Source organism: Anser anser (assembly GCF_964211835.1).
Source record: "Anser anser genome assembly, chromosome: 15".
Lineage (NCBI taxonomy): Eukaryota > Metazoa > Chordata > Aves > Anseriformes > Anatidae > Anser > Anser anser.
In genome coordinates, this window is record NC_139736.1 from 812,654 (window position 1) to 833,632 (window position 20,979).

General features: G+C 52.6%; 3 protein-coding genes across 6 annotated transcripts; 2 read left to right on the forward strand and 1 right to left on the reverse strand.

The window, feature by feature from the left end:
* Positions 1 to 861: 861 nt before the first annotated feature.
* DCTN5 (dynactin subunit 5) lies at positions 862 to 6,924 on the reverse strand. Of its 3 annotated transcripts, XM_083799635.1 has the most exons (8): positions 6,810 to 6,924; positions 6,546 to 6,614; positions 6,327 to 6,445; positions 5,773 to 5,884; positions 5,025 to 5,127; positions 4,565 to 4,656; positions 3,125 to 3,220; positions 862 to 1,128 (listed from the first exon to the last, which is right to left on the reverse strand). In XM_083799635.1, the coding sequence occupies exons 1-7, from the start codon at positions 6,855 to 6,857 to the stop codon at positions 3,140 to 3,142; spliced, it is 624 nt and encodes a 207-aa protein (XP_083655761.1). In that variant the 5' UTR covers positions 6,858 to 6,924; the 3' UTR covers positions 862 to 1,128; positions 3,125 to 3,139. The 3 variants fall into 3 exon arrangements, with proteins under 3 accessions (XP_083655761.1, XP_083655762.1, XP_083655760.1); XM_083799636.1 differs by lacking the exon at positions 3,125 to 3,220 and having other exon boundaries at positions 6,810 to 6,923; XM_083799634.1 differs by lacking the exon at positions 862 to 1,128 and having other exon boundaries at positions 2,561 to 3,220.
* PALB2 (partner and localizer of BRCA2) lies at positions 6,856 to 17,521 on the forward strand (the record flags this gene model as incomplete). 2 transcript variants are annotated; one of them, XM_083799623.1, is made up of 13 exons in its annotated part: positions 6,902 to 7,033; positions 7,482 to 7,541; positions 7,639 to 7,741; positions 8,036 to 9,949; positions 10,670 to 11,478; positions 12,083 to 12,166; positions 13,350 to 13,511; positions 14,007 to 14,092; positions 14,370 to 14,531; positions 14,681 to 14,797; positions 15,172 to 15,259; positions 16,277 to 16,425; positions 17,264 to 17,521. In XM_083799623.1, the coding sequence occupies 13 exons, from the start codon at positions 6,944 to 6,946 to the stop codon at positions 17,493 to 17,495; spliced, it is 4,056 nt and encodes a 1,351-aa protein (XP_083655749.1). In that variant the 3' UTR covers positions 17,496 to 17,521. The 2 variants fall into 2 exon arrangements, with proteins under 2 accessions (XP_083655750.1, XP_083655749.1); XM_083799624.1 differs by lacking the exons at positions 7,482 to 7,541; positions 7,639 to 7,741 and having other exon boundaries at positions 6,856 to 7,033.
* A 495-nt stretch (positions 17,522 to 18,016) lies between these two features.
* NDUFAB1 (NADH:ubiquinone oxidoreductase subunit AB1) lies at positions 18,017 to 20,640 on the forward strand. Its single transcript, XM_083799687.1, has 4 exons — positions 18,017 to 18,319; positions 18,395 to 18,482; positions 19,566 to 19,677; positions 20,480 to 20,640. Exons 1-3 carry the CDS (start codon positions 18,056 to 18,058, stop codon positions 19,655 to 19,657), a joined length of 444 nt encoding a protein of 147 aa, XP_083655813.1. The 5' UTR covers positions 18,017 to 18,055; the 3' UTR covers positions 19,658 to 19,677; positions 20,480 to 20,640.
* Positions 20,641 to 20,979: the final 339 nt, after the last annotated feature.

Consider the following 20,979-nt stretch of genomic DNA (forward strand, 5'->3'; position numbering starts at 1 on the left):
GAAAACGTCAACGGAAAATGACCAAGAACAGTGCAAGATCCAGCCACAGCAGCTCCGGCCGCGGGCTTGCTTTCTCCCCCCGGGCATGCATGGTCCCACCCTACTGAAACTGGAACGAGGACAGCTCTCTCCCATGGCTTCCCTTCCCCACTAATGAAAGCTGCTTCTTTTACCCCAGCAAGGAAAGAACAGATGCCTGGCCAGCATGTCCCGTGCTTCTGCAGGCTGCTAGGGCCTCGGGGACTGCAGATGTGTCCACAGCTAAAGGCTAGCCGCGTGCTCCAGCCAGTCATCTTCCCAGGGTAGCTCCGAGTCCAGCCCTCGCTTGAGAGCCCAGAGCACAAGATGCGCCCAAGAGACCAAACAAGGAGCCCTGTGATCACTAGGGCAGGCAGCCAACAGTTAAACTGTGATTTCTCTGATGGCATCGGACCACCTCAGGAAATTCTGCTCCACGCACAGCAGACGTAGCCTCCGCTGAACCAGTTTGTTACCGTCATTGCCTCCCACAGAGCCCTCCGACAGTCAGCAGCTCCTCACTGCTCCTCGTACTTAGCAGCTGCAATTCTGGAACAAAACATTAGCATCTACCCTGCAACCCCCAGCAGCTGACAGCGGACACCAAGTGGAAGAGAGGAGCATCGTGAAGCCCCAGCTGCATGTTCCTGAGGATCCTCCATGCCCTGCGTAAGAGTGACCAGCACGGCCCGCCAGCCTTGGTCAGAGCAAACTGGAATAACGCGTATGGGACCAGGGAAGCAAGGGACGTAGTGTTTGAAGCGACCACTTCTAAAAGATTCCTGAAAGAAGGAATTTCCCTCCCCGAGAGCGCTTCCCCCACACCTACAGCTACGCTTCAGCTATGCAGCAAAGCCCACTGTGAGAAGTCATGCTTTATTGCACGGCACTGCACGTTGACATCAGGCAACTATTCGCCAGGGGCCGCAGCAGCATGCTGCCACCTCATCACACTCCATCTTTCCAGAGAGCTGGCAGCGGCGCAGAGGTGAGCCCGGGTCAGAGGGATGCTTCAGAGGACAGGAAAAAGGAGCCAAATCTAAGGAATGTTAACGCTGCTGGGCGTTTGGGATCTTCGGTGGCGACTTTTTAGACCCTGGCAGAGGCCACCTTGATGGAGACAACAAAACAGGTTTTAATTAAGGCAGGAAGGCTGCTCAGCCCGCTGGACGGCAGCGCAGGCTGAGAAACGCATCACGGTCTGTGCACCTACGTACCCCTCCGTGCACTGCAGCTGTGCTGCTCGAGTGGGCATGGAAATGCATCGTTCTGAGACAACTCCACTCTCAGACTCGCCTCCCTTAATTTGGCAGCCGCCTCCTCCTGCCCCCTCCCAGTCCCGCAGCGCGGCTTCGCACTGCCCCTCGGTGGTCTTTAATCAAGCAATCCCGGTGAAGAGGGCCGTGGTGTGGGAACCCCGCAGCGACACACGGTAACACAGCACACACAGGGGCCCTCCCTGACCAGGCTCGCTGCTGCTTCCCACGCTTCGAGAGATGGTTGATGGCCACTCAACGGGGCAAAGTAGTACTCACAAGCGGCAGCACAAACACCTAAATGTCCGACCTGCAGAAAATCTTGTGGGAATGCCAAACCCCGTCAGGCCTTGTGACCGGGTAGGCCTCCTATAGCCCCTCACAGCAAAGGGCTTTTGCAAGGGCTGGTAAGATTCTGGGCAGGAGGAACTGAATATTTGTCGAAGCTGAAGTCAATGAGAAAGCTGCCTGCAGTACACACATAGTACAAGAACACTTGCAACTGGATATTTTTTCCGCCCACAAAAAGTGGCAAGCCCGGGCCTTTCACACGGACGTAACCCCGGCCTAGAAGATCACAGAAAGAGCACAGCTGCCGTCTGCACTTGTCTGCACTCCCGCTTCAGGGGAGGCTTGAGGAGCACAGCTGTCACGGAACAGGTAGTCCTAGCCAGTATGGGACTAGGTGATACAACTGTCCTGCTGGAGCTGGGCTTCTAGCAAACATTTTACCTCTCTCGAAACCAGACAGGTGACCTAACTGATCTATTGCATCGGAGATTTCAGCCCAGTTCTTGCAGCTGCAACAAAAAAACCCTTTGTCTTCTTGTCCCAGCTGTGCTTCCTGCCACAAGCTAGCTCCAGCCCCTGCTTTCCTTGCAGGGGTCACACCATCTGGAACGGCCAGATTCCAAGAGCAGGCCGTTTCCAAATGCCTGAAGCAACACTCCGGGAGCTGCCTCTGTACCAAATAGTGAGTCTGAAGTTCCCGTGCTGCAGAGAGCATCGCAGTCACCGTGGTGGCTTTGGCACTCTCACTTCAGCACGAAGACGTGAAGCAAAGTCGTGCTCTAGCAGAGGCATTATGAACCAGCAACGCTGGAATGATCTGCTGGTGAAAGCCATCAGCTCAGACACAGAAGCAGAAGCTGTTTCACGCCGCACTTCACTTCTTCAACGCACGGGCACTGTGCTGTCGGAGTCAGACCAAGAGACTGGCTCCTGTGCACAGGCACAACAGGAACCTCGCTGGTCTCAAGTTTGGTTTGAAAAGTCACAACCCTGAGTTACTTGAACAACTTAAGAGGCTTTAATTTATGTACAGTAAAATACAAACAAACCAGACAGTGGTTTTACATTTGATTAACAGCAGTCACTACACACTTAGTACTTGTACAGCTGTTTGCTATTTGAGGGGTATCAGTACTTTGCACTATATACAGCAGCTGGAGGCCCCAGGGCTGCTGATCTCCCAGCTGTATGCTCACTACGTTATCAAATGCATTCTGGCCTCCTGCTGCTACGCTACAACATGCAGGAGCCCCAGTGTTAGGAGTTACAGAGGGCTGATGTTAAGATGTAACACGGACAGAGCAGGCAAATTCACTTTTGGCCAATTGTTTGGTACTGAGTCAGGTACCCACAAGCGTCAGCTGCCTCCAACTTGCGTACAGCCGTTCCCAGGAAGAATTATTCCTGCTGTATTACTTGTCCAAAATGAAATGTTCACTCTTTCCAAGATGTCTGAATTTCTATCTTCAGTTTTGTAACGCAAAGAAGCACCAAAGAGCTTTCTGCACATATATACACTGGGTAACAAATGGGGACAATTGCAGCATTCTCTCACCCACCTCCAGTGTCTGCTTTTAATTCCCCACTTGCTGCTGCACTGAGTTCTGAGAGTGGCACGGTACTTCTCTTTCCAAAGCCTTTTGGCTCTCTAAGGTCTGCAATGTTCAGGAGAAAGAACGTGCATCAGCAAAGAGCATCCTAACCCTGCACGATGGGCAAGAGCACCGCACCGGTGTCTATCCTAAGAGCTAAGAAGCGTCCTGTCAGGCTGCTGTGGTTTAACCCCAGCAGGCAGCCAAGCACCACACAGCAGCTCGCTCACTCCCCCTCAGCGGGACGAGAGGGAGAATCAGAAAGGGGAAAGTGAGAAAACTCACTGGCTGAGATAAAACAGGAGCACAAGCAAAGCGAGATAAGGAATTCATTCACCCCTGCCACCAGCAGGCAGGTATTTAGCCGCTTCAAAGAAAGCAACGTCTGACAGTGACTTGGGAAGACAGATGCCGTAACTCCAGATGTCCCCTTCGCCCTTTCTTGCCCCCAACTTTTATTGCCGAGCTTGCTGTCGTGTTATGGGATACCCCTTTGGCCAGGCTGGGTCAGCTGTCCTGGCTGTGTCCCCTCCCGGCTTCCTGTGCAACCCCAGCCTACTCGATGGCAGTGCGGCACGAGAAAGAGGAGGCCTTGACTGAACACAAGCACTGCTCAGCAACAGCTACAACACCAGCGTGTTATCAACGCTGTTTTTCATCACGAACACAAAACACAGCACCAAACGAACTACTGTGAACAAAATTAGCTCTGCCACAGCCAATACCAGGACACGGGCAAGGCGTATAAAGATAGTTTCAATGTCAACCCGAAGTTCTAAAGCCAATCGCAGGATGTTGAAAGATATCCTGTCCCCACAGGAGAGAGTCTCGGTCCACAGGGAGAAAAGGAAGACACTAGCCACCTCGAAACACAGGCCTGTGCATCAGCAAATGTTTTTCCCAAGGAAAGCATTGCCTCTAATGAACCGTGGTGAATATCTGCCTGTAACAAGTCCATCAGCCACACAGCACTGCTGGTCTAGCATGGAGGCTGCTTCTAGCAGAAAACCCGCTTGGCTTTGGGTCAGGATCAGAACAGACATGAAAGACAGGCTTTGGCTGCGGAGTATGTTCTGTCAGCTCTGCCTTGCTCCCCAGCTGAAACGTGGAGGTGCTGCCCCGAAGGGAACAGAACCAGCTCTCCTAACTCCAGAACATTTAATGACACAATTCAGACAACATGGAATGGATTACATTCAGATGAGCATACAAAGGGTACACAACAAGACACAGCAGCCTCCCCAGGGCACCGCTTGGCCAGACCATTGGTGTTGAGGAACGCGCACAGGAGGGGTCAGGAACAGCAGAGGGCCACGGCCTGGGCTCTCGGAACAAATTCCTCTCCCTGCCCCCAAATACTCCTACGCGCCTTTACTGCTCTGAAACGCGGTAAATAGGCTACTAGACCTGGGTGAGTGGCAAGAACTTCTGGTAATAGCTCTTTGTAACGTCAATCATGAGTTCCTGGGTACACTCCGGGAGTTCACCAGAGAAGAGTCCTGGAAGAAGAACAAGAGTGTGACCATCGGTGTTCTTGCACGAGAAAGCAGAAATGAGCTTACATTCGACGTTCAGAGCAGCTACTTTGATTGAACTGCAAGGAAATACTGCAGGAGCAGCTAAGGGCTCTTCTCTCGCGCAGAACAACGCAGCAGGATCGTTCTGAGTGAACACACACAGCCCAAACACACAGCACAGCAGCAAGGTTCACAAATCAAACTGTGACTTTTCAGTTCACCGAGCGTCCTACGCCTTCACTGCTAGGTACAAAATGCCAGTAGGAGTCTCTGCCATAGCAGTCTTGTTTTAATGTAAGAATATCCATCTCATCCACATTTACGTACAAGTAAAATTAGAGGGAGCATACCTGGGCAGCCCGAGAAGACTGTGAAAGGCGGGACCACTGTTTCGGGAGGCAGCACTGTGTTGTCTAAGATCTTGCAGCAGTCTTTCAAAACGCATCTACGACCCTAAAACACAAGTTAGACAGAACTTGTACTTAAAATACTAGAGGCTTTTGCTTAGTCCTTATAAGTTACCTAAGCTTCAACAGGTTTAACTCTTCAAAATACAATCTGCATACAAGATCACGCAAATAGATCTCTGCCCTGAATGTTCTTCCCAACAGTACTTGAAGGACTGTATCAATCCATCTTTTCCTAAGGAAAGAAGTCCTTTTGCTCTTGACTAACACACATACTTGCAACTGCACGTTCATTTATGTCAGTTTGCACCCAGAACCCAAGTCATGCAGTAACATAGCAAGGCTTTCTGCAGTTCAGCAGAGACCTTGATTATTTCACATTGTCTGCACAGCAACACAATTACGCCTGCGCTCTGTGAAAAGGCTGCCTCCCCTGCCGTGGGGACAACGGCTATTCAGGAAGTGCCTAAATTAGGGACGATGCTGTTGGTACTGGTTTTCCAAACAGTGCTCAGCTGTATCTGCCGTCCTCAGAACAGCAAAATCAAGAGCACCGCTCCCTGTGAAGGATGGACCAGCACGCAGTAAGCACGCTCGCTCCTGGCAGCTGGTACACACACCTCTCCTCTGCCGCTACAAAGCCTGAACAATACGCAAGAGACTCAAGGAAAGACTGGGAAAGAGCACTCACAATGACACAGTTCTTGCCTATGTGGACGTAGGAGCCAATCTGGGCCGCGTTGACAACACAGTCCTCTTCTATGAACACGTGATCACCAATGTGGAGAGGGAAAAAAGCGACCCTGCGACAGAAGAGTCATTTACTCAGGTGGCACAACGTACGAACTGTTAGGCCCAAAGTTTCACTGCAGTCTCCTGTGTCCAACTGGAAAACCAGAGGCAGACGTGATGCTATGGAAGACTGAACAGTAACTGGTCTTTTCTCAGATATTTCTAAAAGGTGGCCCCGATAAACACCACGAAGACATCACAAACAAGTGAAGAACGAGTGAAACGTGTTCTTTGCTTCGCGATTTAACTACATCACAGCCGTTTCACATTAGTCTGAACGGAACATTAGCCCTCAAGGTAAAGCTGCAAATTTGAGGAGGCAGGTGTAGAGGGACTTAATTATAAAATCGTTACAAGGGAAACCTATCCCTCTGGACAGGGCTGGACCTTAGCCAAACTGGAACGTTCTAAGCGTTCAGATTTCAGCTTCCGCAAAGGAAGGAGCGCTCTTACCCTTTGCTAAACTTCTTGAAGGGTGGCCTGATGACGCTGCGGCTCTTCACCACGCAGTGCCGCCCCACCCGCACGTTCGCCAGGTCGCCGCGGATGATGCAGTCGTTCATGACTATCGTCTGGAGGAGGGAGGGAGAGGTCAGCGAGCTGCTGTCCCTGCACCGCTGCCGGACACCGTGCCCAGCGCCGCGCTGGAGCCGGGCCTGGTGCCGCCCGTACCTTGCCGTTGAGGACGATGTTCTGGCTGCCACACAGCACCGACTGCCGGCTCACCTTGTTGCCCGATGCCTGCGGGGACAAGCGGAGAGGGGTGAGGGGGACGGGGGTGAGGGGGACGGGGGTGAGGGGGACGGGGGTGAGGGGGACGGGGGTGAGGAGAGGGATGAAGATGAGGATGAGGGGGATGAGAATAAGGGGGATGAGGATAGGGATGAAGATGGGGGGGATGAAGGTGATGCACCACCCACCCCCCCCGCCCCGCACCGTCTCGATGTACTCGGACTTGTTGTAGAGCATCTCGCCCAGCTCCATGGCCGCGCCGCTTCCGCCCGGCCGCCGCCCGCTTCCGGCGCGTCACTTCCCGCCGCCGGCCGCCGCTTCCGCCGCGGGCGCCACCAATGGCGGCGCCGTTGCCATGGGCACGGGAGGAGGCGGCCATGGCCGAGGCGGCGGCGGGAGCGGCGTTGAGCGGAGCCGAGAGGGAGAAGGTGGGGGGGGGCGGGACGGGACGGGACGGGGATGGGATGGGACCGGGATGGGGACGGGGTTGGGGATGGGGACGGGGATGGGACCAGGACGGGACCAGGACCGGGACGGGGACGGGGATGGGACCGGGATGGGAATGGGACCGGGACGGGGATGGGGATGGGGGCGGGGACGGGATGGGGACGGGGATGGGACTGGGACCAGGACTGGGACCGCGACGGGGATGGGACCGGGACCGGGACCGGGATCGGGACTGGTATGGGACCGGGATCGGGACCGGGATGGGATCGGGACCGGGATCGGGACCGGGACCGGGACGGGGATGGGACCGGGATCAGGACCGAGACCGGGACCGGGCCCGGGGCCCGGGCTATGCCCAGGCGGCTCGGCTCGGCTCGGCCCGTCCCGGCTCGCCCCCCCCCCCCGACCCGCCGTTCTCGTGTCCCGCAGCTGCGGGAGAAGCTGGCGCTGCTGCGGCGGGAGTACAGCGAGACCGTCAGCCGGCTGCGGGTGAGCGGGGCGGGCGGCGGCGGGGCCGGGCCCGGCAGGGCCCGCGGGGGGGTGCCCGGAGGCCGGTCCGAGCCCCGCTCCCCCCGTGTGTCCCCAGCGGGCGCGGCGAGCCGAGCGGGCCCGGAGCCACGCCGGGAGGACGGCGGCGGAGGACGGAGCGCGGCGGCCCGCGGAGCCGGGGGGGCGGCGCAGCCCCGCAGGTAGGACCGGGAGGTGCCCCGCGGCCCCCCTGAGCCGCCCCAGCTCGGGCTCGAGTCGTCCTCGCGCGTCCCCTGCCCGCGGTGCTCGGCGGGCGGCCCTTGGAACAGAACGAGATCGTTCCCTTCGCGGTAACTTCCCTCCCCTCCTCTGCCGCGTCCGCTGGTGCCCTCTGATCGCGACTGTAAGCTCCCAGTCTCTCACTTCTCCAAAGTCGTCCAGCTTTATTGTGTGATGTTCTCCTTGGGCGTGACCTTGCTGGGAGTGCTTTACGCATGTGAGGTTTTTTCCAACAGGTTCCAGAGATAGCGAATCTCCTAGTGCTGACAAACACGAAACCTGTCCCTTACAGCCTGAAACCTGCTCGGTTCCTGACACAGAGAGGAAAACTTCTGTCACACTTAAACACGCTCCTGAATTTGTCAGTAATGAAGTTGGTTTGCAGGACAGCTCACGGGCAGAAAGCATACAGGCTCGCCAGGACAATGCATGCTGTGGAGTCTCGAGGCCTGCAACTGCGGAGAAAAAAACCCAAACCTTGAGAAGCATGATGAAGCTGAGGAGGAGGAGGACAAAGGCTCTGATATCAGAGAAAAGGGAATCGGCGCATGGTGTGCATCGAATCAAGGCTGATGAAACGGTGAAAAATCAAACTGGCAGTGCAGAGCAACTTCGGTCACCAGTCTTCAGGCAAAGCAGTTTCTCAAGCACTGAGGCAAATGCCCAAAGCGAGTCCAGACCAGGCATCGTGGGGAAACAAGAAAACAGTTTAACTCCTCCAGATGCTGAATTGGGAGTTCTACAAGACGTGCTTGAAGACAGTCTCCCTCTGGGAGTGCCTGAGTTATGGCCATGTGTCCCGGGGGACAGCAGTGATGTCTGGCAGCCCGAGTCCCCAGGTGCTGTGGCCACATCCGATAACCGTGAGCCTGCACAGCTGTGTTCAGAGAATGGTGAATCTGTTTTACTTGATGCCGGTGGTGATGGTGGAAAAGAGTCTTTCAGGGTAATAAAACAAACGGGCAGTGAGAGCATACACAAAGATCAGGGAGAATTACGCAGGCTCTTGGGTTTAACGTCAGAAAATGAAGTATTGCCCCCTGGCAGAAATAACAAGATAATTAAGGAGAGCAAAAGCCATGAAGGAAATGAGAATGACACTGGTGGTTTAAATGCCTTTCCTTCAGATCTTGCTCTGGGCAATGCTGAGAAACTGTTGGAGAATCAACAGCTTGAAATTCAGTCTAGACTTTCTCATCTAGAAAATGTAACAGCTCCTGAAAGTGCACTGAGTTCCTGCACGATGGTTGAGGGGCTTCTCTTTCCAGTTGAATACTATGTCAGGACAACTCGACGCATGTCTAATTGCCAGAGGAAAGTGGACCTTGATGCTGTAATTCTTAGCCAGCTGGGCAGGAGCAAGAAAGGTCAGCGAAGTAAATGCAAGCAGAAAGATGCCAATTCAAGTCAGCCCTCCCAAGAAACGGTTGAAAATGATTTGGAGTCAGCAGTTGTGCCATTCCCTTTTCTTTGTACGGAAAATGATCCAGTGAATTCAAGTAGTCCTCAGAAAACTCTTCTTACATCCAGTGGAAGCAGCAATTCACCGGGGTCAATTTCTCAAAGCAGCATCACAAGCACAAAGCGAGATCAGAGGCGATCGCAGAGGAAACAAAAGGGAAGAAGAAAGTCTGCCTGCAAACCTCTTGTGAATCAAACGTCACAGGAACTCGTAGAAAGTTTGGATCTCCTAACACCAAGGGAAAGCAGTAGCCCGCTATCAAATGAGTATCCGAGTGAAAAGGAAAACTGTGAAGCTAATCTTGAAAAATCATCTTTGGAAGAGAGACGGTTGTCTGTTGCTGCAGCTCTTGGGTCTGGAGCAACTGGTGCGATACAGCCGACAAGTGCTGATCCTCCTGGTGGAAGCCAAGTACTTGGCAAATGCCGTAAGACTCTTTTAGAACAGGTTCAAAATCCACTGCAGAAAAGTGACTCTCCAAACCCAAGGAACGAAACTTTTGTCAGCCACACAGGTGATCTGGAACGCAAGCTGAGTGTGTGTCAATCTGATAAATCTCCGGTGGAACATGTTAAGAGTCAGCACGTGCAAGCAGCCTGCGGGGCTGAACAGCTTCTAGCAATTAACGTCCCTCCACGCCGCTCCCTGCGTTCCTCTGCAAGACAGAGAGACAGTCAAGCCTCCAAAGGTATTTCATCAAATACAAGCACTCCCTAAAACTAGAGCCCAAGAGCAAGGCAAGGAAACACATGAGTGAGTTCATGCACTGCTGTTTGCACCGACTTATTTTTATTCAAGAAAGTCTGATATGGGTTAATTATTTTTTTTTTCTTGACAAGTTGTTTTTAAAATTTAGATCATTGTGGTGCCTGTGTTCCTTGCACAATTCCAGAAATTTCTGCCTCAGTACAGTGACAGAAAATGAACGGCTGTGCATGGATAAGGAGCAGGGCTGGGAACTTCGTAAGCTGCCTTTCCTTTTGGAGTGGATGTTGTGCACACTCTACCTGATTTTCCAGTAAATGGATGTAAATCTCTGTTTGTCCAACTGAGTCTGCATATTAATGATTTTTTTTTAGCACTGACAAGTGTGAAACAAAGATTAGTATACCTGAAAGTCCAGGAATATTGTAGAAAAAGAAAATGTGCGGAGAAAACCCAAACAAACTGGTCGGGCACTCAGTTAGTTTTGACTGTCTTTGGCAGTGATATTTTAGCTGCAGGCTTGATGCAGAGCAGTTGTGGAATAGTGTGTATTTCCAGGAAAGTGCCACTTCCACGTGTTAAGATGGGTATGGTTCCTTTTTTTTGGAAAATAGATGACACTCTAGATGAGAAATTCTGAACCAGCTAGTTGCTGTTTGTGTTTTGATGTGATGTTCTCTCTTGAATTCTTGTGTTTGTCTAGATGAGAGCAAAGGAGGACCCGGCCATCAAATGGATTCAGAGGGTACTGCTTCTCTTGGTCTTCCTGCTACAGGCGCCGGTACTTCCAGCTCTCTCTTTTCCTTCCGCAGTCACCAGTGGCTGGTCCCCAAACTGGGTATTGAAGAATTTCATCTACCTGATGAGGAATTTGGACTATTAAAACTTGAGAAATGTGAATCTTCCCCTGTGAATGACTTGGAGGCTTTTGTTCCTAGTGTGTTTGGGGATGGTCTGGCTTCAGAGGACGTGCAAGCTGCAGAAATGAAGGCAGAAGAAAAAGGGCTCAAAAGGAATCTGATTTCACTGCTCAAAAGCGGGTCGCCCAAGTCATCTCATTTGGAAAGCCCGGCTTCCCAGATGGAACTTTCCACACATGAATTGCTGTTTACTCCCGTGGGGACTATCTCAACTGGTGCTCCCGTTCAGCCCGAGTCTCACATTTCCTCATCTGTTTTCCCTGTCTTGGGTGCAACCCCAGCTGTTCTACCATCTGTTTGCAGTGAGCTCTTCCCCAGTACATGTTCTGTACCTCCTTTGCAAGTCAGCCTGCGTTCCTCTCAAGAAGCACCTGCCCGGGTCGTGGATGATAGGGAATGCAAAGACTCTGCCATTCCACTGCACTTGGACAGCCGTGGTGCGGGATCTGCTAGACAAGAGGAAGGACAAGGTACAACATTTCATTTAGAAGCTGAAAGACACCCTAATAATAGATCAGACGAGGCTGTGGCCTTGGAGAAGCATCAGCAATCACAGAGCAAACAGCAGAGATCCTGCAGATCTCCTGAACAGGTAACAAGCTGGCCTCTTTGCCAAGGGTACTAAGCCTTAGTTTTGTGGGTGAGTCCCCTCTTCCATAGGCTCACCTTTCTGAGGAAAGGCCTCTTTGCATGCCAGCCCTGCCGGTCTTTTAGCTGAGTTTTTAAGGGTTTGGTTTTCATCTGTTGCCTAAAGGTCTTTTAACCTCAAGAGCAAACTCTTTAAAATCCTACTTAATAAGACTGGAGATGTGGGTGGCAGTGCTCACATTCGGAACGTGTATATGAACAAAAGGTTTCTGGCACCCGTGTAATGCTGGTCTGCCTTAACGAACAGTACAGCTAGGATTGTCTCCTACGTCCAACATGTGGAAGGAGTGCTGAAAAAATGACTTGTCTCTGACGGTGAGAATGGGTCTGAGAGATGCAAAGTGGTGTTGAAAAACAGTTTCCAGGTGAAAACAGGGAATAACCTGTCTGGGATCTCTTATTTTTCAAAGGCATGCAAGTACAAAAAGGTGCTCCTATCACAGCTCTCTGCTGCATGCAAAGTGAATTTACATTTCTGCCTCATTCTTGCAAATGCTGAATGTAATTTTTGAAGTTGAATTTATCTTATTTTTTTCTTGTTTGTGCAGAAAAAAAATGAAGCAGAACAGTCAACTCCAGTACTGTTTGATGGCTTGACAGAAGAGAACTTGCAGTTTGTTTCAAAGCTAAAGGTAGGATAACATTTGACGATTGTTTACTGAGTCAGTGGCATCTCTTTAATACAGAGTTTAACAAAAATGCAATAAAAATGCATGATGGCTAGTTGGAAGAAAAAAAAAAAAACAGATTGCTGCCTAATTTAATCAGTTCTGTCTTCACTTGTGGTAAAGCATGCTGAAAGGCTGGGTTCCCGTATATGTCCATTTGACTGGGGAAGGATTTCATTGGTTGTTTCTGAATAACAAATCTCTAAACACATGCAAGTACCTTAACAAACAGAACTGCTGCATTTTTCTTCAGCCCCAGGTAAAATGATCTGAGTCCTTGCATCCCTAGTGTGCCTGTCCCGTGGCCTCTTGTCACCATTTCAGGGACTAAGTAACCCAGTAAGGAGCAAATTTTGCAGGGCAGGGGGACTACAGCATTGCCAAATCTGTGTGTTGATGTTCACAGCCTTCTGGAACAGAGCCTTGCCTGTATGTGCTGTGACCGAGGCAAATCTTGCCCAGGACTGTTTGCACAGCTGAGCCGTCTCGTCCTGCGTTGGGGCCCTTTCACTGTCCTCTTACCTTGCAGGGGGTAGAGCAGGGTTAGCAGGCAAGGAAGCAACATCCGCGGCAAAGCCAACAGAATTCCAAATGAGCTCGCAGGGGGCTGGGTCACCTCTAGCTTTTCCAAGCTAAACTGCAAAGTTTTGCTCAAGAAGAAACCCTGGGTTCAGCCAACAATAATATGGCTGAAATTGAAAACTTTCTTACGGGGCAGAAGAGAATGCCCTCGCTTTGTTCAGATTTAAACAGTCTGTACAACTGCAAGTCCTGTCTCCTGCGTGTGAAGTAAGGGAAGCAGGCGCAGGATTACACGTAGGCGGTACTCGGGCTTTGTTGTGGCTGTGCCGTGGTGCCTCCAGCCCTGCTCCAGCTGTGAGCTCAGTGGGGACCCTGTTGGTTTCGGTGACAAGTGATTTTTGTGAAGTGAGCTAATTTATTCACTGCTCAGAGGGTGCAACCCACCAGGTTTGTTTTCCTTGGTGCCTTACTGGCACTTTAGTCAAAAACAAACATCTTGAGAATTAAGTATTAGCCTCAAATTCTCGTCACACTGAGTCACCACAAGCAAACTTTTCAGTCCGGACCTCCATGTTAGACAACCATATCCATCAGAAGAAAACCAGCACTGTTTTGTTTTGGACAGGATTCTTCAAGTTCTTGTGCTGTGGACGTGAGCACCGTGTGGTGGGAAGCAGCGGGCTGCAGAGAGCTGTGTGTGGTGACTGCTTGTGAGAATTCGGTTTCCTTGTGGAAACCTCTGGCACCCGACCACTGGGGAAAGGTCTATACTTGGCAGCTTGGAGAGGTATGAACACAATCTTAATTTCTAGAACTTAGAACAACTTCCTTGCACCGGTGTGTTAATTCCCAAGATACAGGGAGCTTGCAGGCTCGGATACAAGGTTTGTTCTTTAGGTGGCGTAAATATTTCATTACATCAGGCAAGAGAGGGCAGTGATTTATGCTGCTGATGCAGAAGGCCAGTGGTTTGTATGGTTGCATGTTACCTGCTGGAATTTGATACTTCGTGTACTGAGTGGTGGCTGCACCGCAGCCTCTCTCTTGTGCTCTTATCTTTAGGCTCCCTGCAGACATCTTTTGATTCATATCAATAGGGATTATTTGCTTAGGTAAACGTTCAGCGAAAGTTCAGCTGTTCATCTAAGTGTGCTTCTTCAGAGGGGTCTGAAAATTCGTTCTGCCCCATGTAATGTTACGTGAAACACTCTAGAAAATGGGAGTGAAGTCAAAGGAAGAGGAACATTGTGGGTGACGCTGTATTCTTGGTTTGCTATTCTAGATTCCTGTAATACAGATCATTCCTCTGCTGGACACCTGTAATCTCATCTGTATAGCACTGGGAAATCTGGAGATTGGAGAAATAAGGTGCCGTATTTATTTCTTACTAGTGCTTTGCACCCTGAATAGCTGCAGCTTAACTCTCCTCTTGTGTGGTGGTTGAAATTGTCTCTTACTAATGAGTCATTCTCAGTTGCTTTAACAGTTGGAAAATATGGGAGGGATTTCTAAAAATCAACTGAAAAGATTTGCTTATTCACCCTAGAGGTGCTAGACTGTTTAAGCATATGCTTATTTTTATATGCTGTGGTATGTTTGAATTTTGCTTCCTTCTGTCATTATGCATATTTTTCTCCTAATTTAGGCTCTTGCTTTATTCTTCTGAGAATGACTCATTCAAGCAATCACTAGTAAAAACTGGGAATATAAAAGCTGTTCTTGGGCTGAAGGATAGGAGGCTGGTCAGCAGCAGCAGAAGCATGCAAGAGCAGGAAGTGGAAGTAGTATCGTTTTCAGAGACAGGAAGGTGAGTCTTCTGGTTTGGTCTGGTCTCAGTGCGGCAGTTGGAAGAAAAGATGTAGAAAGGTGTTGGTTCCTCTTCTTTCTGGTGGTGTGCTGAATGTAGAACATACTGTTTTGGCCGCCTGTTCTCACTTACTTGCATTTGCTGTTCAGGAGCAAGCACGGACAGACTTTGATGCCCCCTGAAGAAACCGTTTTAGCTTTTGCTGAAGTAGAAGGAGTGAAAGATGCCTTGGTCGGCACCACTGCAGTGAACAGCATTGTTGTTTGGTCAGTATTTCTAATGCAATTAAACGATTTAGCTTGTGGGTGTAAGTCGTGGCTCTGACAGCTGCAGACGTTACCAAGTGGCATTGGTTGGCTGTTGATTTACCAGTGAAACGATAATTGTCAAAGGGCCTACTCTGGCACTTTAACTGGTGTGCAGTTAGATGGGTAGTGAGTGACCTATGCTGCTATAATTGCACTTGCTTTTATGTCCAATTCATTATATCCCTCCCTGTGGCCTCTTGTTGTGTTTTAGTTTGGTTTCTGTGAAACCGAAACTGTCCGTCTCGCATAGTGCATAGGCTTACAACTAAGGTTAGAAAATACCAGATTGAGGATGGACATGCAGTCAGAATTTGTCTTTCCACCAACTGCAGGAATTTGAAAACTGGCCAGCTCCTGAAGAAGATGCATGTTGGTTATTCCTACCCAGCTTCGATCTGCCATCGAGCATATTCTGACTCTGTACGTATGTGAAATAAGGCACGCAGTTCTGCATGGACTGCACTAACGGTGGTGGCGACTTGAAGGAGTGGGTTTCTAGAGTGGATTGAAATGTCATCTCAATTGAGATTCACTGAAGATATTTCAGAGGAAAACAGTTTAACTGCTAGCCACACTGGCTACCTCAAATTCTTGGCTTTCTGCAGTATACTGAGTGTGATGCATCAAAGCGCATTCCAAGGCATAGGCCAGGTCATCTTGTATGTGGGTAGAAGGCGTACTGTTGCTCATATGCTTGGTAAGTCTCTTCCATTTCACGGGTAGCTGCCAGCGTGGTGATGGCATGTTGCCGTCGTCAGAAAATCTGTTTGAACTGGCTATCATTAATGTACATCCCCGAGGAACATAAACTGATCAAAGCCAAGTTTCACACGTGATTCTTTGTCACTTGCTTCCACCTGTGTTGTGATTCTAGGTAGATTTTGTGATTTATCAAGGATTTGATTGTTTCCAGTCAGCATTTAACCTTTTGAGACAAGAATGTCTTGTCTGATGATGATGGTTTGAGTCAGACTCTTTGGAGACTTCCTCTGAACATCTGAGCATATTTCATGCTGGCCTGTGGCTGTTCTGTGAGCTGTTGTTTTCAGCTGTGCTGGTCTGTATGGAGTTTTGTTAAATTTATAAGTTCCTAGGGATTAAACTGAGGCCCAGAAATTTTACTTTAAATGCCCTGGATCCTACAGCAAGTTTAGCTTTTCCAAGCAGAAAGATAAGTGCATAAATCCTTTGGATCACTGAGCTGTCATTCTGCTGTATTGCATCAGCTCTTATCAGTCAGCAGCTGCTTTTTTTTTTTTTTAATCTAATTTGATAAGGAAAGTAAACCATTTCTATTTTATTCAGTAAAAATAATGCATTACTGTCCACGGGGCTTTGATTGTAGGGAGAATGTAGCAATTAATTTTTGGAAAATTCTTTGGTTTTTTTCCCCTCTTACTGTTGTTTTTAGTGATGTGTTTTTCCTCTTTGTATCAGGGCCTTCTGTTTGTTGTTTTAAGTCATCCACACGCCAAAGAGAGCGAGTCCTGTGGAAATCCTGCATTCCGGGTGATCGCATTCAACCCCAAAACAGCCAGAAGCACTGGAGTCATCTTCTCTTCCCTGCCACCCGGACATGCTGGAAGGCAAGTACTTTGTGGACCCTGCGTGCTCATCTTCACGATACCTTGGAGGGGGTTTTGGAGGAGAATCCATTAGCGAGCTGAGCAGCACTGCTGGCGCGGTTCCACTTGCCGTCCTGACAATGATAAGGGGGCTGCCATCCGTCACTTCCATTTGCGCTGCACATATGCTAGAATGCAGTGAGGGTGTGGGCTGCTTCCTGCCCGCTTCCTGCCAAGTCTGGGAGCTGACCTTTGAGCTCCCTGCGTCACGGCTCAGCAAGGGGCTCTGCTCACCGGGGCTCTGTGAGCAAGCAGGAGAACTGATGTTCTGCGTGCTGCACGCTTTTTTCTTTTTTCCACAGAAAGTGACTGTGGAAATGCTGTAACTGCATTCACCAGGCAAGCTCCCTAGTCAGAAACCTCCTGAGAAAGTCTCTGCAAATGAGACTGTTCCAAGCCTTTGTGATGTTAAATAATGCTTTGCTAGGTTTATTGATGTTAAGCAGCTGTTTGCAGTCAGATGACCTTTTCCTTTCTCCATCTTGTGTTTTGAAGACTAAGCCCTTTGAGACTCAGTCTTGCAACGCGCTTTCTTGCATCCGTCGTAATATTTCCTACATGCACGAGGATTAGCAGATTGAGATCGTGGCTGACGGAACAACTTTCACGTGCCGAGAGCAGGGGGGGGTTGCCTTAACAGCCTTTTCTTTCAGGTGTGCTGGAGACGCAGTATGGAGCATAACCCAGCTTCCTAGGGTTGGCTTAAATTCGCTCGTTAATTTTCTGGGCGAAAAGAGGCGCGATTTAAAAAGCGCTGTACTCGCCTTTTCCCCAGCGTGACCCTCCCGTCTGCCCCCAGGTACGTGGAGGGCGAGGTGAAGGACGCCCTTGCCGCGGCCGTGCTGTCCTCGGGAGCCATCGCGGTGTGGGACCTGCTGCTGGGGCGCTGCACGGCGCTGCTGCCGCCCGGCCCCGCCGGGGGCTGGGCCCTGGTCCGCTGGGGCGCGGCGGGCGCGGGGCTGCTGGCGGGGCGCGGCGACGGCAGCGTCTGCCTCTACCGGTACGCGGCGCCCGGCGCCCCGCGGAGCTGAGGGACATTAAACGGCTGTGTGCGGGACGGCTCCGTCTGTGTGCCGGGGGTCCCGGGGTGCTGGGGGGGGGGGGTCCCGGGGGGACTAGGAGGGGTCCCGGGGGGCCGGGAGAGGTGCCGGGGGTGCCGGGGGTTCCCGGGGGGACTGGGGGGGGGTCCTGGGAGGCTGAGGGGTGGGGTCTAGGGGGGTGCTGGGGGGGTCCCGGGGGACCGGGGAGGGGTCCCGGGGGGCTAGGGGGGTCCCGGGGGTGCTGGGGGGATCCTGGGGGGCCGGGGAGGGGTCCCGGAGGTGCTGGGGGGTACCGGGGGGGAGGTGCCGGGTGACTTGGGGGGGGCCGGGGGTGCCGGGGGGGTACCGGGGGGGAGGTCCCGGGGGACCCGGGGGTGGTTGGGGGGGGGTCCCGGGACTGCGCCGCCCCCTCCCGCCGCCGGGGGGCGCCGTGCCGCTCCCGCCCCCTCCGGCCCGCAGGGGGCGCCGTGCCGCCGGGCCCGCCCCCCCCCCCAGCCGCCGGGCGCGGTGGCCGCCGGTCGCGGCGCGGTGCGTGCCGGGAAGAGGTCGCCATGGCGGGCCGTGTCCTCTCCGCCTGCGTCCGCCGCCTGCTGCCCGCCGCGCACGGCGCCCTGCGGGCCGGGGCCCCGCGCACCGGGGCCCTGCGGCTCGGCACCCTGGGGCCCGGCCGCCCCCCTCGGGCGCAGCCCCCGCCGCCCGCCGCCCTGCCGCCGCCGTGCCGCCGGCTGTCCGACCTGCCGCCGCTGACGCTGCCGGCCATCCGGGAGCGGGTGCTCTACGTGCTGAAGCTGTACGACAAGATCGACCCCGAGAAGGCGAGCGGGGGAACGGGGGGGGCTGGGAGGGACCGGGGGGGCGGCCGCGGCGCTGACCGCGTTGTGTCCCCGCAGCTGACGGCCGAGGCGCACTTCGTGAAGGACCTGGGGCTGGACAGCCTGGACCAAGTGGAGATCATCATGGCCATGGAGGACGAGTTCGGTGAGTCCGGCCCGGCTCCGTGAGGCGCCGCCGAGCCTGCCCGCGACACGCCAGGCGGTGCCGGGCTGCGTGTGACCCGCACCGGGCCCCGGCCTCCGGGAGGCACGGCCTGCGGGAGGCACCGCCCGGCCGCCGCTCGGCTCGGGCCCTGCGGGCGCAGTTACTGCTGGCTGCCCGCAGCGCCCCGGGGCACCCCCAGAGCACGGCCGGACAGGCAGGGTGGCCGTAACGGACGAGCGAGGACAGCAGGCACTTGGTGTGACCGCTGCGCCTCGTCCTGCCTCCTAGCTTCATCTTCAGTACTTGATGCTGCTGGAATACTGTTGTTGTTTGGTTGTTTTTTTTTTAACTAGTCTATATTTCAAATTTTGGTTCACTTTGGCCTTCCTCATGCTTTCATTTAAAGCTCTCAAATTCTGGAATATGTGCCTGCTTTGTGCCATAAATGTCCCTGGGTTATGGTTCCTATAAATAACCCCAAAACCGAGGTAGAATGCTTTACCTTCAGAGCATTTACTAATGCTATATATTTAATCTACTTGCAGCACACGTTGGGTGGATTGTTAGTGTGAGGCCGCGAGGACTAGAAAGAGAAGAACCTCAAAATTCTGGAATATATTTCTGACCAGTTCACTGCTGAGAGCCCTTGCTCCCTGTCCCAGGCAGTTCTCTGCAGCTCTGTAGGAGCTGTTTGTTGCACGAGTGCTCAACAGCAGGCTCTGAGCTGAGGGGCTTTGGGCTCTTGCTTGCCTGAACATCCCCCTTCTGGCGTACGTGGTGTTGCTGTGGGAGCTCTGGGTAGGCATCAGTAGCTCTAATTCCGTGTGAGGGGGCACTGGCTGGCCTGGCAGTGCCTGCTGCGTGCTGTTTCCGCCTTGTCTCTTACCCAGAGTCAGCACCATGTAAGGCGTAACGTGGCTTGAAACAGCGTAGTAATGAAATGTCGGCTAACTGCAGTGGAGCGGCAGCCCCTGCGTGTTTATGCTCAGCCAAGCTGCAGGCATCTGAGCCAGCAGTAATTGCTTCCTCCAGCCTTGCTCCCGTTTCCGTTGTTTTGGGCTAAATACGTGCACTTTCTTCCAGGATTTGAAATTCCTGATGGAGATGCAGAAAAACTAATGTGTCCACAAGAAATTGTAGATTACATTGCAGATAAGAAGGATGTTTATGAATAAGAGCCGTTCTTCCAAGCAGAGTAAGTACAAGTGTGCCTCTGCGGGTGCATGGGGCAGTGGCTGCGCACGCAGGGTGCCCGTGCAATGCCTGCAGAGGGGAGTGTGGCGCGAGGCGACCGACACTGGACGGCAGGCGCGAGGCCAGCAGCTGCCTGCTGAGCTGGGAGGATGAGGCGTGCGTGGCTTTGGAAGCATCTCCTGCTTCCAAAACAGAGGGTGTGGGGCGCGGCGACCTTTCATCTCGCCCCGCTGGCACTCCAAGCACCGCGGTTATCTGCCGGCCTTTCATTAGGCAGTGAGTTGACTGGGTGGTCACGAAGCTCCATCGTTTCGGTGCTCCTCGGCCACTCGCAGAGCGTGCTGGGCCGTGCTGTGTCTGCCGGCACAGCTCCGAGCCGCCGGTAGCAGCTGCTGGGGCTGCGGCAGGAAAGGAAACGGGCAGGAAGGGGGCGTCGCAGCGACCGCCTGCGAGGCACTTGGGGGCTGCAGGGGAAATGAGCTGCTGGCCTCAGGCCAGCTGCGGCAGTAGCACGGGGGCATATTCCTGTTTGTTCCTCTTCTCTGCGCTTCTCACCTCCCCCCATGGGACTGAGGTGTAAAGGGTCAGTGAGGGAGCTGTGCCCGTTTGCTGCGGTCCCTGAGCCAAGAAAGGGTGGAATAAAGGTGAGAATCCTGGGATTCTCAGGCCCCCGTCTCATTATATCGCTTCCTTTGGTATTCTCCAGGGCTTGTCTTGTCTCTGCCTGACCAGCTTATTTGGTGCCTAAAGACAGCACTTTCCACCTGATGAAGTATTAAATGTCTGATTTTATTTTTTAACAGGAGATGTCTACCACTAGGACGGGGCTGATGTCAGTGGGTGTGAACATAAGCGCACATGCTGTACTGTTGCTGCTTTCATCAGAAAGTTGTTGGACGTTGTATTTAAAGCTGTCTGAATATGTTGTCCTTTAAAAACAAGAAGGAATAAATATATAAGACCACTGCTGTGTTGATGGCTTTTCTCTTTCACAGTTGGTGGCTCGCGGTGCTTAGTCTTCAGTGTCAGACAGTTCTGTAAGCCAGGCTTTTGCCGGCAGTGTGGCCTTTGCTCAGCCAGGGCTTGTTGCCCTGCGAGGTAAAAGCACTGCCTTCCCAGCATGCTGCACGTTGCTCGTGCGTCTGTTGGGCTCTGAGGGTGTCAGACTGAAGGGGCGTTTGCCATTCGTCTGCGTGTGACGCTCCAGCATCCCCTGTACAGCCCTCGCTGCTGTCAACAAGGCTCTGTACCCTCTGCCGCTGAGGTGATGGCTTCTCCTGTCATCTCGCTGCTACTGGTGTCT